Source organism: Leptosomus discolor, chromosome 2 (genome assembly GCF_034619465.1).
Source record: "Leptosomus discolor isolate bLepDis1 chromosome 2, bLepDis1.hap2, whole genome shotgun sequence".
NCBI classification, from domain to species: Eukaryota; Metazoa; Chordata; class Aves; order Leptosomiformes; family Leptosomidae; genus Leptosomus; species Leptosomus discolor.
In genome coordinates, this window is record NC_141392.1 from 62,646,699 (window position 1) to 62,663,150 (window position 16,452).

The 16,452-nt window shown below is 41.6% G+C and overlaps 1 protein-coding gene across 4 annotated transcripts in view; it reads right to left on the minus strand.

Annotated features, from left to right (window-relative positions):
• ARFGEF3 (ARFGEF family member 3) overlaps positions 1–16,452 on the minus strand; it is a 92,278-nt gene that overhangs the window by 15,456 nt on the left and 60,370 nt on the right. For 2 of the 4 annotated variants that reach the window (XM_086461191.1, XM_086461194.1), the window contains 13 exons: positions 16,348–16,431; positions 14,964–15,130; positions 13,548–13,713; positions 12,026–12,133; positions 11,577–11,792; positions 11,207–11,317; positions 9,656–9,806; positions 8,739–9,053; positions 7,088–7,221; positions 5,412–5,557; positions 3,656–3,835; positions 3,142–3,286; positions 1,868–1,990 (listed from right to left, as the gene is read on the minus strand). In XM_086461191.1, coding sequence (XP_086317317.1) covers positions 1,868–1,990; positions 3,142–3,286; positions 3,656–3,835; positions 5,412–5,557; positions 7,088–7,221; positions 8,739–9,053; positions 9,656–9,806; positions 11,207–11,317; positions 11,577–11,792; positions 12,026–12,133; positions 13,548–13,713; positions 14,964–15,130; positions 16,348–16,431 — 2,046 coding nt within the window. The remainder of the gene's footprint in view (positions 1–1,867; positions 1,991–3,141; positions 3,287–3,655; positions 3,836–5,411; positions 5,558–7,087; positions 7,222–8,738; positions 9,054–9,655; positions 9,807–11,206; positions 11,318–11,576; positions 11,793–12,025; positions 12,134–13,547; positions 13,714–14,963; positions 15,131–16,347; positions 16,432–16,452) is intronic. The other 2 variants (XM_086461193.1, XM_086461192.1) reach the window with 1 other exon arrangement.

The following is a 16,452-nucleotide window of genomic DNA, read 5'->3' on the forward strand; positions in this document are numbered from 1 at the left end:
GAAAATTCTATCACAAGTTCTTCCTTTTAGTTTATTTACTCCTTAAATACACCATTTTATATTTTGTCCTATGCTGTTTCCTCCTGCTGTCTAATTCAGGTGTCAAGGTCTCACAGTTTCAACTGTATGATACCCTCAGGCTCTTGTGTCACAGTGCCACAGATATTACTAACTCTGCGGCATCAGCAGATTCCTACTTTTAGGTCAGCTTCACTAAGTGTACTAGCTAAGGAGGTCAGTTCCAAGGCACCCTGTTGCAGAGCTCCTCCCTGGATAACTCCATTCACTCCAGCATTTTCCCTGTCTGCACAGTCTGGTTTCCTCCCCTCTCAGCCGATGTTCTGCCCACCCTAGAATACTTGGCTCATAACGATTTTTGCAGTTTAGCCAAATACTTCCTATTCGGTGCCAAATCTGAAGCTTTACTAAATGCCGATATACATTAACATTTTACTGCCTTGAAAGATATTCCTCTCATAAAAACCACAAGATAAGTATTAAATCCTTTTACTAAATCCTACTTTATTTTCATTTCACTACATTTACTTGCTTTTTCTATGCCCTTAACCATTCCTTCCATAATGTATTTTAAAGTCTTGTCTACCATTGAGATCAGCCAAGTCAGCCAGTGAAGTTTGAATCCTTTAGTTTGATGTTAAACTGCACATAAATGGTAGTATATTTGCTATTGCTCAGTACTGAAGTATCCCATAGGCCTACTACTTTTAATACAAAAAAGATCTTGCTTTTTGACCATAAAGGGGACAAACTCATCTCATGGAAGTAAGAAACCTAGAGAAATATAAGACAGGCTTTTAAGTTCTCCAGAAGGAACATGAGTTCCTTCTACTGGCACTGGACATGCAAGTTTGTTTCTCTTTTGTAGTAATAATTACAGTTCTGGTCTGTCATCACAAGCTGAATTCTGTCCCCGTTGAAATCAGCGGTGAAATAGCTTAAGATGAGAGTAACATTAAAGACTTGCTCTGCTGCAGTTAGGTGCTTCATTTAAATCAAAGGAAGTCCCTTACAGACCTAGATACCCCTGTGAATTAATATACATATAAAAAAAAGTGCCCCATTTCACCAATCATTAGAAGTTTTGCAATTTACATAAGGAAAAAAAAACAGCCATTGCCACAGTTCAGTGAAATGCGTCAAATGCCAATGATCAGGGCAAGCCAAGGAACATGAACATGGGGGCAGAACGACCCAACGCCAATTGCCTTTTCTGAAGTTCGGTGAAGCACCACAATTACTCTGCAGGGTCACCCTGAATTGACACGCCTGGTCTCCGTTGCCCTCAGCAACAAAAAAACTAACCACGGGGACAGTGTTGTGAGTTGGCAACACTCATGATCTCACGGAAGGTTCAGCAGGTTTTCAGCACTGCACATGCCAAACTACTACTGCTGCTGAGGTGGGCATGGGTAGAAACGAGCGCTGTGGCTTTGGCCGATGAAGGTAAAACATACCCTGTTCTGCTGCAGACACTCCATGCTGTCACTCACAATGCTAGGCCATTTCTGCAATATTCTGGGTTTGGGGTTTGGTTTTGGGTTTTTTTAATTATTTAAATGAATGTAAGCAAGTCCTGATGCAAATTAAGATCAAATGAAGCAGACATTTAACAGTGAGATGCATCTTTGCTGCTGTAACAACTTGAAGAATTGACAGCACTAAAAACATTTCTGAAATAATCCCTCGGTCTTGATTTTATTTTTTTTAAGCATTCTGGACTCAATTTCTTCACTACCTCTTTCTTCCTTACCGTACTGTGTATTACCTAACTGAATTCTCCTCTTCTGTAGGACCGAGATTGATATATCATGACCTAATAGGATAAAAGGAAAATAAAAATATTTACCCAGTCCTTTGACAAACTTCATAAGGCACATAATATAACTGGTGGCAGCATTGGCAAAGACCTGGATGCTGTCTGTGTTTAGAAATGCTTCAAAGACATCAAACACTGGAGCCTGGCGTTTCCCTGTGGAAATAACATGATGAGAAATCTTCCCCATCCCCCATAAAGGTGATTTTCCAACAGTTTTCCAAGAATTTAACTGAATCTGTAGAATCTCTTCTATTCTGGGCAAAGATAGAAACAATCTTACAAGTAAAACCTTCTCTTGCTCCTAAGACAACCCATGTAGCCCTTCATAGGAAGTAATACAGACTCCCTCCTGTGCCTCATCTATGAAAAATATCAGCTTATGCCTGCTCAAACAGTAAGAGCAGGTTTGAGCTCTTGAACCCAGCTCAGTAACTGACACTTCTGTTTGGTGGAGGCTTCTGGTTTAGTTCTTGATAACTGCCAAGATGACAGCAGTCATGCAGAAAACTGTTCAGACTATACAGTAACAAATCAGCCTTGCTTTTCTTCTTTGAAAAGCCTTGCTTTGCTAAGTAGATTAGCAGTCTTCAAAAGCCGTATACGCTTGCATTTTGCCATTGATCATAACAGATCTGAAAGACAAAATTTAGGAGGAAAACCATATCCCATACATCTGACTTGTAACATTTTAAAATACCTTCTAATGGGGCAAAAGAACAGATTAAAGTGATTTTCCCATATTACTCCGTTTCCATACAAGCAAACACCTCTGTGAAGGTTGCACAATCATTCTTACAGCAAACATCGTTCGTAATAGTGCCAGCAATTTGAAGCCTTGTGATTAAGTACCTGGACAGGCACTTGCCTAGATTACCACACTGAGTTACCCTGATATGTAAGAGCAATAGGCTTCACAGAGTAAGAAGGACAGTCCACGAGACATGGTGGTTGTATACAGTGTGCTTTCCTTTCTCTATCAGGACAGTGACAAGGGCTCAGCCAAGCTCACTCCTGCACTACTGTTTTGCTCAAAAATATTCAAGCAGGTTTGAAGCATTTCTTTCTCATTTTACTCATCTGCCATAATCTAGAGGATAAAAAGTCAGAACAATACCTCTGCTTTCCCTCCCACCCCAACTAATAAACCAGATACTTCAGTACAGTCCTGGAGTATTGCAGTGCCACTGCGAAGTGCCACTGCTCAGGTAGGGCATTTAAATATACTGACTTAGTTATTGTGTCCCCAAGGAATAAGGCAGGGAAACAAAAGCACATATGAAACAGTCACCACAGTAAGTCCTTACCCATCGAGTATTCTCCTACAAGGTACTCTTTAACCTCTGACTTGCTGCTGCTGTGCACTGTTTCCAGGGCACTGAATAGGGGTCTCCATCCTGACTGGATCTGGGTAGAACACATTTCCACCAACTCTCCTATAGAGGTGACCACCTGCAGGCAGTGTAGGAGAGGTTAAAAGAATAAAACCAAACCCCAGAACTGATACATAGATGGATCTTCAGAAGGAACAAGGGTGGCTTTAAACACATTCCTAGATTTCACTACATCAGTCTAGACAAATTTTTTTTTTTTTTTTTTTTTTTTTTTTAGATAATAGAAAAGTTTTAATTGCTTTCAAGCCAGGTGTACTGTCTTTGTGCTCTACCACAATGCAGGCTTAGGTAGGCAGGGCCCTCCTGATTCCTTGAAGACAACTAAGGGGCACCATTTGAAGGGAATTTGGGTAAGTGCACACTGGAGATGATCCTTCTTACGGGCATGGTAAGCCAGATACAGACATTCTGATCAGGGCTGACTTGCCTGATCTTGGACATCCTCATCACAGAGCTCTAGCTGCATGATACGCTCAAAGGGGCGGAAAAGCGCCTCATTAAAGTGAAAATGAGAAGGCTCATTCCAGTCCGTCAGCACTTCAGTGAGGATGTCATGGATGAAGGAGACAGCCTTCCGAGACACATGTCTCTCCTTATGACAGGCAGCCTGCAGGGAAAGGAGGAGTATTAGAGTTTGTCCAAGCAAAAAATTTGCTTTTAGTGAGACACTTTTAAGGGGAGTAAGCATGCTGCTGAACCCTAAAAGGAGCTTCACCACTAACGTGACTAGGGACCCCACTGCAATGAAGATGGGAGAGTACTGCCATGGAAAGGGGTGACTGGGACTCTGAGCTGCTTGGAGTCCCCCACACGCATTTGTTGACAATTCAAAAAGCACAGAGCTAAAAATAATTAAATTAAATAATAAAACCCACAGAACAGAACTCATGTGAAATACTGTCTTTTGTTTCTATCATGTGACCTTTTTTCCCTTCAAAAAGGTAGTTTTTGCATATATTCACCATACCTGTCTATGCATGACCAACTGTCGCTTTTTATTTGTCTATTTATGGAACTTAAGAGTAAGAAGGTTCTTATCATTTTTGGAAGAGCCATTAAAAAATTAAACATTAGTGAATCTGCATATAGTTACTGTTTTGAGCAACTATGCAGGTTATGCTAAATTCTGTCCTTTCCCTGATGTTGCTCCTTCCCTGTAATGCTCTCATCTGCATTGAAGTCCACCAAAAAGACTGACTAGCCCTGCATTCTAAAAACATTGGAAGGTACTTGAGTTTAAACTGGCTTGGGATCTCAAGACTTAGAAGTGTTCAAAGCACAGAAAGTATTTAAAGTGGTCTCAGGCTGGTATCCAAAGGCAAGCGAGACACTAGTTTCCAAGATAAAGGGCTGTTAAAGCATACAGCAGAACTATGCGCTGCTATTTCTGCTTCGCTTAGAGGCAGTCCACTGAGACTCCCCAATGTCTGAACTTTGCTGTAAGATAGTCCACGCATCTTCGTGAGTCAATGAAACGAAGTGCTATAGCAATTCACTGAACAGCTTATCTTAAAACTCCAGAGAAGCACGCTCCCAACAGACCTGGGCAGATAACACCACATACCTCACCAACAGAAAGAAAGGAAGTCCTGCAGGTTTATTCATACCAATGATACAAATCAAAAAGCTCTGAGAAGTCAAGACACCAGCACTTCACCAGACAAAGACTGAAACTTTGGCTGAGGAAAAGTAATTTTTTATGACTGAAATGCATTATGTGGCTGCTACTGGCATGCCATGGACCAGGGTTCACAAGGAAGGAGAAGGAAAGGGAAAAATGTCACCATGTTCCCAGTTGAACTGTCTTTATGTGGGAAAAGGAAGCCTGCATCCTTTCATGGGAAATAAAAAGATGCAGACCTTGACTGGGAAAATAGGTAGATGGACGAGTTACTTGTCACCTCTTAGGGTGGTTTCAGTTTTTTCAACACAGGCAGACAGGGAGTATCATACTGCAAAAATCCAACACACTGTCCCTGGATCTGCCCATTTCAGTCATTTAAAAGTGCACTCCTCAGTGGCACTATCACAATATACGACACAGTGCATACAGTACCCCAGAAGGGTAGTAAGATTTGTCAACGTTGAGGGTTGATATACATTTTAAGAGCTATCAAGCCTCCTCCAGCTTTTTCAGCTTCGCCACCTCTTGCACACATTCCTGTTTTCTCCCCCACTCCTACCTCTACAAGGTGAGGTGCCACCAGGCTCCAGCAACGCATGAGGTGGAGCAAAGGGCGAGATTTGCTCCTTACAATTCTGAGCATGGCATCACCAAGTCGGAACAAGTGAAGTGCACTTCTTCTGTCCTGGGTAGATTTTACTTCACCTACAAGTATAAGAAAATAAATGGAAGCTAAGCAGCAGCATCTCCTCCATCTCTACATGTCTAAACTGGAATTTAACTCAGGTTAGAAATTATTTGGTATTAAGTCAGGGTGGTAGGGTACAAAAAAGAACCAAAAAAAAAAAAAAAATCAATGTAAAACACAGCCTATGCCTATGTCGGTAAAAGAACAGGAGATGGACTCAAGTTTTAAGAACAACTTATTAAACACACTTTATTATTATTTAGGTGATTTTTTTTTTTTTTTTTTTTTTGCAAACATTTTAAAGACAAAGGCTTGGAGAAGTAGTACAGAAAAATTAAGCAAGGAGTTAAATAATCGATATTAAGACTCAAAATAGTAGCTGCAAAAACCTTTGGTGACATCTACAGGAAAGAATATAAACTGCAAATTATTTAGTTTTGGTTTGTCCTTCTGTATTTCTTATCAAGCAAAGGATACGAAGCAAAGAACGTCAGAGAAAACTTTTCTTGAGCCAGTAATACTCGTTATTTCCTATTGAAAGGGATTAATCTTCTGTTGCTCTTGCAATGTTTGGAAAGACACTTCATTCACTCATTTAAAATACACCGATGCTTTTATCTCTAACAAAAGACGTAATCAGGGGGCATACCACTTCTAATATATATTTTCTAAAAGCAGTTAATTGCTTCATCCTAATTTTAATTTCATTATTACTAACTACTGTTGGTTGACTACATGATAAGAGGATCGTTATTTATTAAAAATAAAGTGATGAATGTTGAGACCTGGAGACAAGCTCGAACAAAACCCAAAACACTTGAAGTGTCACATTCAGAAAATGACAAGTAGCATTTCAGGGAGAGGGCAAACTGATCAAATTGGAGACATATACCAGATAAAATACATGTCTGCCACAGGACACAACAAAACCCCTATGACTAATGCAACATCTAAAGGCACAGCACAAATTTAAGTGAATATCTTCCTTTGGGTCCAATCCTTCTGCTCCATTTGAGACAATGATATAAACGACAATTTACAGGCTTTGCACGGTAAGGTATACGCTCCACTCTGCTGGGGAATGGCAAGCAGGACAAATCCCACTGCTTTCTTTAACATTCTTCAGTTGTCTGCTTTGTTTGCTATCACCCATTTTCTGAACACTTCTGAGGTGATCCCGCTGTCAAATGCCTAACCCAAATCCACTGTCTTAGGTCTACGTTCACCCATTTCCTTACTGGATCAGGCTCCAAAATGGAGCTGTGATTAAATACCTGTGGACAATTAACACCTCCAAAGTCCAAGAACCGAAGTGTTTCATAGCAGGTGTGGATATGGTCCCTGTCCAAAAAAAGAAGCACTCAACCTTTTCTAAAGACTTTGATTTGCTCCTACAGAAAGATCTTATTAGACTAAATACTGTCTTTTATTTATACCTTGAAATTTCAACTGGAAAAATTAAAACTATAAGAACACAAGTAAGTCCTTTAAGTAGTACAGTTGTATATGAAACAGAGAACTCTGTAAGGGAAATTCAAGTGATTTACCTGGCATTGCTAAGGAGTAATCAACTGTATCTGTGACTGAATGGAAAAGCTGGGCCTGAGAAGCTTTCTTGAGCTGGTAAAGGAAGCCTGCCAATGCCATCAAGTTTAACTTGTCAGCAGCATCTTCAAAGAGCCTGTGAGTAAAAGAACAGAATCTAATTGAAAAATTCATAAGATGTGTATGTAAGAGGAAAACCCTTATCTGTACATGGCTGCTATGTGTTGCCTTTGGTGATACACTGGGTTATTGAGGGCTTTTTCATTTATACAGTGCTACAGAAAGACTTTGATCCAGGAGCTTTATTAATTGGAGGGTGCTGTAGGACCAACCAGAACCCTTCCAAGATTCAACTGCGGTACTAAAAACAAAAAGTCACTTTTTCAAGGAATCGATGCTTCCCTGTTACTATGTCTTAATGCTGTAAGCAGTTCATGAATGAGTAATCAAAAAACCAGTGAGAATATGCCCAGTACTCACAACACAGATCATCATAGCTTCACTGACTTTGCAGTTACACCAGTTTACTCCATCTGAAGTTACAGCCCCTTACATGAAAAACAAACTAATTCAAGTCTTAGACATAAAGTTGCTGTACCTGAATTGCTATTTAGGAATACAAACAAGACTTGTTATTGTCAGCTGCAATGAGCTCGAAAGAGTTAAAATCTGTACCCTTAAACCAGTAAACATGCTCATATAGGAGGTGGGTTCCACAGAGATTACAGTGACATTTCACATGGTACAGCCACAAATTGACACAAATACGATTTTCTGACACTGCTTTTAATGAAAAACTTTGTACTAGGAAACTAGGGATTGAGTCCTACTAACATTCACACTGATGTAGAAGTGCAGAAATCAAACCTATATCATTAAAATTACAGTTCTGCTATTCTCTAATCCTCAGAACCAAGTAGTACTACTTTCCATGCACAGAGTCGAACTCCTAGAAGCAGTATCAGTATGCTTTATTTTTTCCTCTGAATTTACAAATAACACCCTCCTATGGGCAGAGATCAAGAACGCAAGAAGTCAGGTGGCAAAAAAGTTTATTAGAAGCATGGAAACCCAGAAAATTTTCAACTCTAGCCTGGGCTGCCGAAAGAACAGCAGAAAAAGCAAAAAAAGCCTGCAACATATCAGTCTGCAGACTGTGTTGTGGGGACATTTAACCTAGTCATTCTGTGACCATGCTTGGTGGCCCTTCCTCCTCTGGACACACTGCAGCAGGCTGCCAAGCTGTCCACAGAGTCCTGACAGAAGCAGCTGCTTTCTAACTGACACTGGTCTTGTCCCTCAGTCCCTTTCTGTCAGGACAAGACACCTACTTATTTTGTCTGCTTTAATAAACGCAATAGGTTAATTTACATGCAAGCAATAAATCCACCACTCTCAGGATCCATTTGATTTACTTGGCATATTCACTGTGCCCAGACATAGTCAGCCCAGAACCTGTAGTTAATGCAGAGATGCAGAAAACCAGGTCTTTTAGGAACTGCTGGCTGTGACGCGCACACAGCCCTTTTGTGAAACTCAGCTGAAGCAAACGGCTGCAACAGACAAATATCAGGCCCCGCTGCACCACAAAAAGGTCCATTTTGGTCCTGTTTTGGGAACAAGGATGCTGGTTCCTGACAGCGCTGCTTTTACCTGTCAGCTTGTGTGGAGAGTGTGAGAACTGCCTTGGCAGCACTGGTCCCACACAACAGGCTGCCTCCACGGAAGTCAAACGCTCTGCCCTTACTGCTCTCCTTGATGAGTTCCTGGATAGAAACTGGCTGAATGACAGGATTGCTGCTGAGGGTGGTCTCCTGCTCAGGGGTCAGTGCCTGGGGAGACTCCCCAGGCTCAGAGTCTGGCTGCAGCCCTCCAGGTGCCTGCTGTGACTGGGTGATGGTAAGGGAGGGCTGGGAAGCACCATCACTGAAGTGGGTGTGCTCCAGCGTGCTGATGTACTCACACACCCTGAGAACAAACAGGAAAAGCAAAAGATGAGTAAAACCCCCAAAACAACAACTCTTCCCCCCACTCATCACCAGGCTCACTGAAGGAATGCTTGGGTCTGTAGTCCAGAGGTGAGACAGGACAGTGCAAATACAGCTGCCTCACAGCCCCATCGCTGTGAGGAGCCAGCTTACATGGAAATGTGCTGCCAGTTCACACGTACTGGTTTCTACATCTGAACCAGATATGATGCATAGGACATTCTCCTCAAACCCTAAACAGACGATCTCTAACTCTCAGACTACACATAGACAACCTGTCTCCTTACATCCTTTGGTCTCCCTTGTGCCTAGATAGCAAATAGTTTAGTGGAGGTGCCTGAAAAGCCCATTTAGGTTCCTGGGTCTGCCACAGTCTTCTGGCAACTTTGATGTTTCTAAGTGTTGATTTTGTCTCTGAATAGTGGTAGAAAACAGCACCGTCTCTTACAGATACCAGCAGTTAATTCACTCTGATGTTGTTTATACAGGACACTCCCAGAGCATGTAAAGTCCTTTTTCTTGTCTGTTACTTTCAGGCAACATGGTATAAATTCTATTTCTTTTGAGAAAGCTGATAAATACCTGAACACATGAGGCCAACAGTCCTGATTGTGGCTTCCCATTTCCAGGCCCACGTTAAGGACTGCATCCATACACAAAACATGAGCAGTGTGCAGGCAGACTCCTTGCACTTTACCCATCTGCTCCAGTTTCTGCTCCACTTTCTGTTTCACTGCAGCATGAAAAATAAAAAAAAAGCATTAGCTTCTCCAGCTTTTAAACAAACACTGGTTTGTATATAGGGTGATGGCAAAGGTGTAGTCTGAAAGCTATAAAAGAACACGGATTTTAAACAAAAACCAAATCACAGAAACCCATTTCTTCCTAATAAACATAAAGCAGTTATAAAAGTAAAATCCCTTTTGACTGATCTCATATGCTTGAAAAAAAAAATTAAAAAAAAAAAATCAACGTCAGATCGACATCCTCCACCCCTAAATTCACATCTTGTTGCCCACAGAACAGATGCTGATTGCCAGAGATATTACACGTTTCTCTTTGTAGCTGGCTGGCTGGCCATCTATTCATTTTTACCAAAGTCTCCTTTGCTACAGGGAAAAAAAAAAAAAAATACGAGTTTGTGGATTTCACATCAATTTCCATACAAAAGTTTCACCAAAGAGCTTTTGTTAATGGATACTCTTGTCAAAGCAAAACTAATCTTGATGTGAACTACAAGCATTTGGACCTCATTCTTTTTTGTGAAAATCTCTGCTGCATTGGCATGGGAACAAATTTTGAAGCTTTGCAAGCTTTCATAGAACAGATCTGTTGGTCTCTGGCCACCACTACTGACTCCTCTTTGCTTCAGTGTGGCCTGGCCAACTCACTTCAGTCATATCTAGCAGAGTGGTCAAAAACTAGTTTGTGCTCAGGCCTATTCAGTTTTGCTTTCTCTACCGAGACACCAAATTTAAGTGCCAAGCAGGGTTATTTGTACAACACTGTGTTTTGTTACGGGCTTCTTGCCATCAGAAATCAGATGTTATCAGACACATTTTATGTACTTCTCCAAGCAGCCATTAGAGGCAACAATTGACTTTACTGACTTCCAGTGGGTTTGAAGTAGTGGTATAGAGATGCAGAACTTTTTACATGTTATAAATATATAATTTTTTTACTCCAGCTTCATTTAACATGATTCAGAAACAGTGTAAAATATCTGATGATGACAAAAGACAACCAAGGATGCACACATGTGACAGGGAGAGGCAAGTAAACTCAGCTTATATTACCATCTAACATATTAAAACACACAAAAATTGTTCCCCTGATGCCCTCTGGCTGTACTAGTATCACAAGGCTTAAAGAGTCCACACTTCAAAAATGCTGTTGGCTCATCTGTTGTTCCACTGATTGCAGTTCCATATAAAACAAAATTAGTGTGACATAATGTTAAAAACCTAGGACAGCAGGATATGTACTGAAGCGTCTAGACACAGATTCCATATGCCTACAAGGGAGTGGTGCAAAGTAATGGCATTCCCTTCTGTCCTCCTTCTATATGTAGCAAAGTACTTTCGAGTTTGCAGGCAATATGAGATAAGGCAGGTAATTTAATCACATAGTTACCTTGAGCTATAGTATCACTGGGCTCTTGGATTTCTTTTTCCTCTTTCTCTTCCTGGACACAGGAGGCAGCAGCCATTTGGGCAAGAGCAGATGCACAGTTAGCAGCAACTCCTATAAAGTAACAACACAAGCACTGTTTAACCAGCATTGCCTCCCCAGTCCCATGCAATCTCAACAGCAGGTTGGGTCAAGGAAAGTTGGCTGGATACGTCTATGCTGTAGGGCAGGTGCACTCTAGGGGGAGTACTACAGTCCAGGTTCCTATCCAAGACTGGAACAGGACTGGACTTTTCCTTCTCTCCCAAATTCCTTCAAGGAAAGCTACTATCCTATTTTTGGGTCTGCCATGCCACTCCACATGCAGCCGTACCTAGAGCACAGCTCAGCCGGGCTGCCCTCCTCAGTCCATCCAGGCTCACGCAGATGGAGTCCTTCTCTTTTTGGTTCTGCTCCTTGGCTCCTTCTGCTCCCAAGATGAAGGCCAGCCCCTTGGAGCTGCCTGCCATGCGGCCAGTCAGTGGTGTGGACAAAGTGTCAATCAAGTTCTTCCAACAGCCGATTAAAAGATATCGGGCAAAAGCAACTCCTGGAGTGAGAAATGCATTACTGCTAGTACTACTGGGAAATGACACAACAGCAGCTTTATCAGTGGTAAAAAACCAAGTCATATATGTTCTCTGCAAGCTGGACTACCAATTCACATGCAGGATGTACCGACATGCTTCCCACAACCCTTAAATTGTTGTTCTGAATATGCTTACAGTACGTAACAACCCACTGCTAGTATATACACTTGTGCTTATAACACAATCTTAATACCTGCAACAACAGAATCTTCTTTCTTCTGGTTTTGGGAAAGTGGAGATTGAGCTGAAGCAGATGCCATCAATTGGCCACCAATCGCACTGCTTCCCAAGCCATCGATGTCTACCAGAACATAAAAACCCAAGAGATTACTATTTGACACACAGATGGTATAAGGAAAGCATCTCCTACTGGCTCTTGGTCCGAGTAAGTACTACCACTCCTGACTTCTCAGGTATACTTTTTAATTGCCCTTTTCTGGAAGCCTTCTGAAGCCTTGGCAAAAACACGAGCTGTGGCATCTTATGCTTTTTCCAGTACAACCAAGTTTTCTTGAAGAGGGGAAATATCCACACTCAAAAGCCCTCCCCCCTGCCCCGAAGTTAAATAGTCAACAGAACTCTCACCAAAGACTTCATGGTATCTTACAGTTCAGAATTTCCCACACCTTCAGTTCTCCACATTTCTTAGTATAACCTCTGAAATCTCGCTAAATCCTGTATCTAGATGTTCCCAGACTTCAGTCTGACTCCTCAAGATGCACTGGGATCCTATGTCCTAAATGCAATTTTTAGCAGGCCTATGTAAGTTACTCTCACCAAAAGAAATACAACCCTTCCTCCAACACAACAAAAGAGCAGCTTCTCACAAAGAGTTTAACGTTAGGGATGTCAGGTTGATTTCCTTTCTAGCAGCCCCTACCTGTCTGTCTCTTCTCTTCATACTTCATGGCTATTGCTCTTCCAAAGTGTTTCTTGCAGGTTCCCAGCTCAGTAGCTAAAAGCAACACTGAGCTCAACATAATCAGCAAAAAACTTCCAGAGCAGTGCCCTCTGATTACCAGTTAATTGCTCAGCCGAAGCCAGTGTTCTCCCTGCATACATTGTTCTAATTACCTCTTTGTAATCATACAGGATACACATTCAAGCAGATAGTGCATTTTATATCAATATCATAAACATCCTGCTGCCTTACAGCTGATTTTTTTCCCTCAAATGAAGCTAAGGATTGTTTTTAAGCATTTGTCAGAGGTGCTCCAGGTTTTCAGCTTCTCTCTAGCACCATTTGGCCTATCCCTGGCACAGCACAAATCTGAACCAAGGGGAGCCCAACCTGTGGAAGGCTTCCAGGATCAGACGCCACTATTTATATTTGTACTGTACCACAGGCACACTAAAATGGCTTTACTATGACATCAAAAAAACAGCAGCCTTGTCATTAACAAGTACCAAGTCTATCAGAACTGAAGCTGAGAGAATTAAGAGCTGTTTTGGTTCAGTGAACAAACCTACTCTCCCTGCCATCCAGGGACAGTTTGTTTTTAAAGCTTCAAAAGCTTTCTGTCTGATCCGAAACAAATACTTAAATACCTGCCACAGTTAAGTCTGATTCCTTCTCTACCAGCGATTTCATGAAACACCACATGTTGCATGATGACACGCTGTTCCGTATCTGATGCAATGAAGGAGCGTGTTATTGTAGCTTGTTTTAGACATGTGTTTGGAAGTTATCCTTGTCACCATAACAGAGTACTTACCGGTCAGCATGGTGATAAGTGGAAGGTTGTGCTCTTCAGGGCTTCCCCAGTATCCAGCTTCCCCCAGCATATTCCTTTCTAGCACCTGGTGGTACAGTTCTTCAACCCAGGCCTGGGAAAATACCATCAACACCCCACTGGACTGGACTTGCTTCATGAACTCCTTCTGCAGAGAACCGTAAAAGGCAGACGTTAAGACAACAGTAAGCCCTACAGCATGAGCCTCAGCCCCTAGATCTACTCTTGAGTGTAAGGGAACGCAGGAGTAGAAATGAAGTCACGCAAAAATAAGAATTAACTGAGGATCACAATGTGTGTCTCTAGTGGAGAACGACACGAACAAGGAGCTCTCCCTTCTCTTATTGTAGCTCACGCAAGGTGCAAATCACAATGACAGTTCTCACACAGTAACAATGGGACATGCTGATCTCTCACTATTTCCACAAGGTAGGGGTAAGATCTCAATTCCAATAAAAAGAAGTTGTGGCACCTAACACTGCCTGTCCAGCAATCAGGCCCTTCTGCACTGAGCAGTCACCACAGATGAACTGGGGTCCAATTGGATATCTGAACTATTTTTGACAATACTTCGGCCATGCTCAGGCCTGTTGTGCACAGTGCTGCCCCTAGAGAAGGTTCTGAGTCAAATATTTGATCTCACAGCTGCTGAAGAACATACCAGAACCGATCATGATGTTAAAACCGACTGGTGTTGAGGTCTTCTAGAACATAAATTCTCTTACATGGGCAGCTCAGCAATAATGGTACATTTTGACACAATTTTTTTGTTCCATGTATTACCCATTTTTTATTTTTAGGAAAAGTCCAAAATGACTCCTCTTGGGTAACTTAGTTGAAAAACATAGATTAATGTTTTATAACTCCTGCAGCCTTCGAAACAATTTTTAAAAAGCCCCAGAAGCTGAGGAATCCCAGGTGCCACAAAAAATCATCATATCATATATTACTAAAACCTAATTATTTTTCACTCTAACTTCTGATGTCTTCATCTGCATAAACACAAATCAAGTACTAAGGAAGAAATTTGTCATTATGCTCAAAAGCACTTGCAAGATGAAGGTTTGTCCCTTGAATACCTGCACGAACAATACCTGCTGTATCACATGATGCTAATGAAGATTTGTTCTGAAGATAAGAGTATCCATCAAAGTGACTGCTACTTTAACAATAATCAGTAAGCAGCATTCATTCCCCAAATTACAGAGAAGCTGTGTAATTCAGATGCATGACATTTATCATGCAAGATTCATAAGCAGCCTGGAGAATGCTTCATTTGCAATTATTATTTCTCCACTTAGCAAGCGGCCTGAAGGCTTTATGTGTGGGCTCTTTTATGTTAAAGGAAGCAAAACAAATTTTCTTTTTTTAACAGTTTTACCATATTCTCCAACTCACCAGCAACACAGGGGCTTGGGCAGGCTTCTTCCTGTAGTAATCAGAGTTGGCCAATTTTAGGTTGAGCAGTAGAGTGTAATGTGAGACCATGTAGAGACTGTCTGCATTCATCAGAGTCTGGAAGCTGAAATTTAGGTTTCCCTCAAATCCCGGTGAGTGCATCATACCTAACAAAAACACCATGTGAGTTCTCACATTCTACATATATTTTGCCTGGAAAAAAAAAAAAATCAGAAACTAACCCTAGCACTTCAGCAGGAACAGATTGCTAGAATAGTTAATGAATCATCAGTAGAAACTACTCTACTAAGTGTACTAGAATAGGGAATACAAAAATAAGTCGTCCATCTAGAATGCAGTGCTGCAAGGCAAACCGAACACTCCAGTCACAGTCCAGCAAAGCAACATGCTAAATTTATAATACACAAGGAGCACCAGCGTTCATTGGGATGACTGCCAGGTACAAAGCAAAAGGCAGGCTACGTCTGCAATGCTAACTGGAAAGGTGAGGTGGGAAAGGGCAGAAGCAAAGCCTGCACACTTAACTGAGCACACATTGCACCAAATGGTGCTCACGAGGGCGACAGCCCATTTAAACCCGCAGTACATCTGTCCTGGCTAAGTGAGTTGTTGGATGGGGACTGGAATGCTCAGCACCTTGCAGTATCAGGCTGTTAATCATTACTCTCTCCACGGCCTACAGGTGTGTGGACAAATATTTGTGGCCAAGCTGCCTGGAACTTGTTATGACTCCAAGCCCTGTTCAGTTCATACAAGACCTGCTTTCTAGATAGCTGAGCACTTGTAGCTCTGTCAGATCCACAAGCTGTGCCTGTAAGAGCTCAGTACTCATGAAAACACTATTTGTATGCAATGACAGCCTACAACCATGCCCAGTGGCACAGTCCCTTCTTCCCAGGTAGGATGGACGGCACATACATACTCCTCTGAGTTAGCTGACCTACTGGTAGAAAAACATAAATCAAGTATGAGCAACACCTAATTGAATCCCCATGATCTGTAGTTGGAGCCATGAAAAAAAAAAAAAAAACAAACCAGAAATATTAGACTCCCACCACATGACCCACAATGTTTCATGGTTTTCACATCAACTGTGAAATCCATTCATATTATGTCAATTAGGGAAGATAAAGGAGTAAGCTTTATCCTAGAGGAACATTTGAAATGAAACAAAAAACGCAGCTTCCAAGGTTAGTTACGTGATGAAGCAAAGCTGTGTAATTTGTTAACTGCTGCAGTGGTTTACTGTGAATATATTCCTCCCACCATAAAGCTCATACCTCTTCTTAGACAAAATACAACAAACCATTAACATTAAAAAAAAAAAATCCACACACAGAAAAGAAGCAAATGTTTTTCTTGCCTCGTGAGGGTTTGAAAGCTCTGTGCTGCTGCCTTCTCGGACTTTCCACTGTCGTCACTTTGGGGGCGTGGATAAGGTGAGTAACTGTTTGAGGGCGGATTTAGA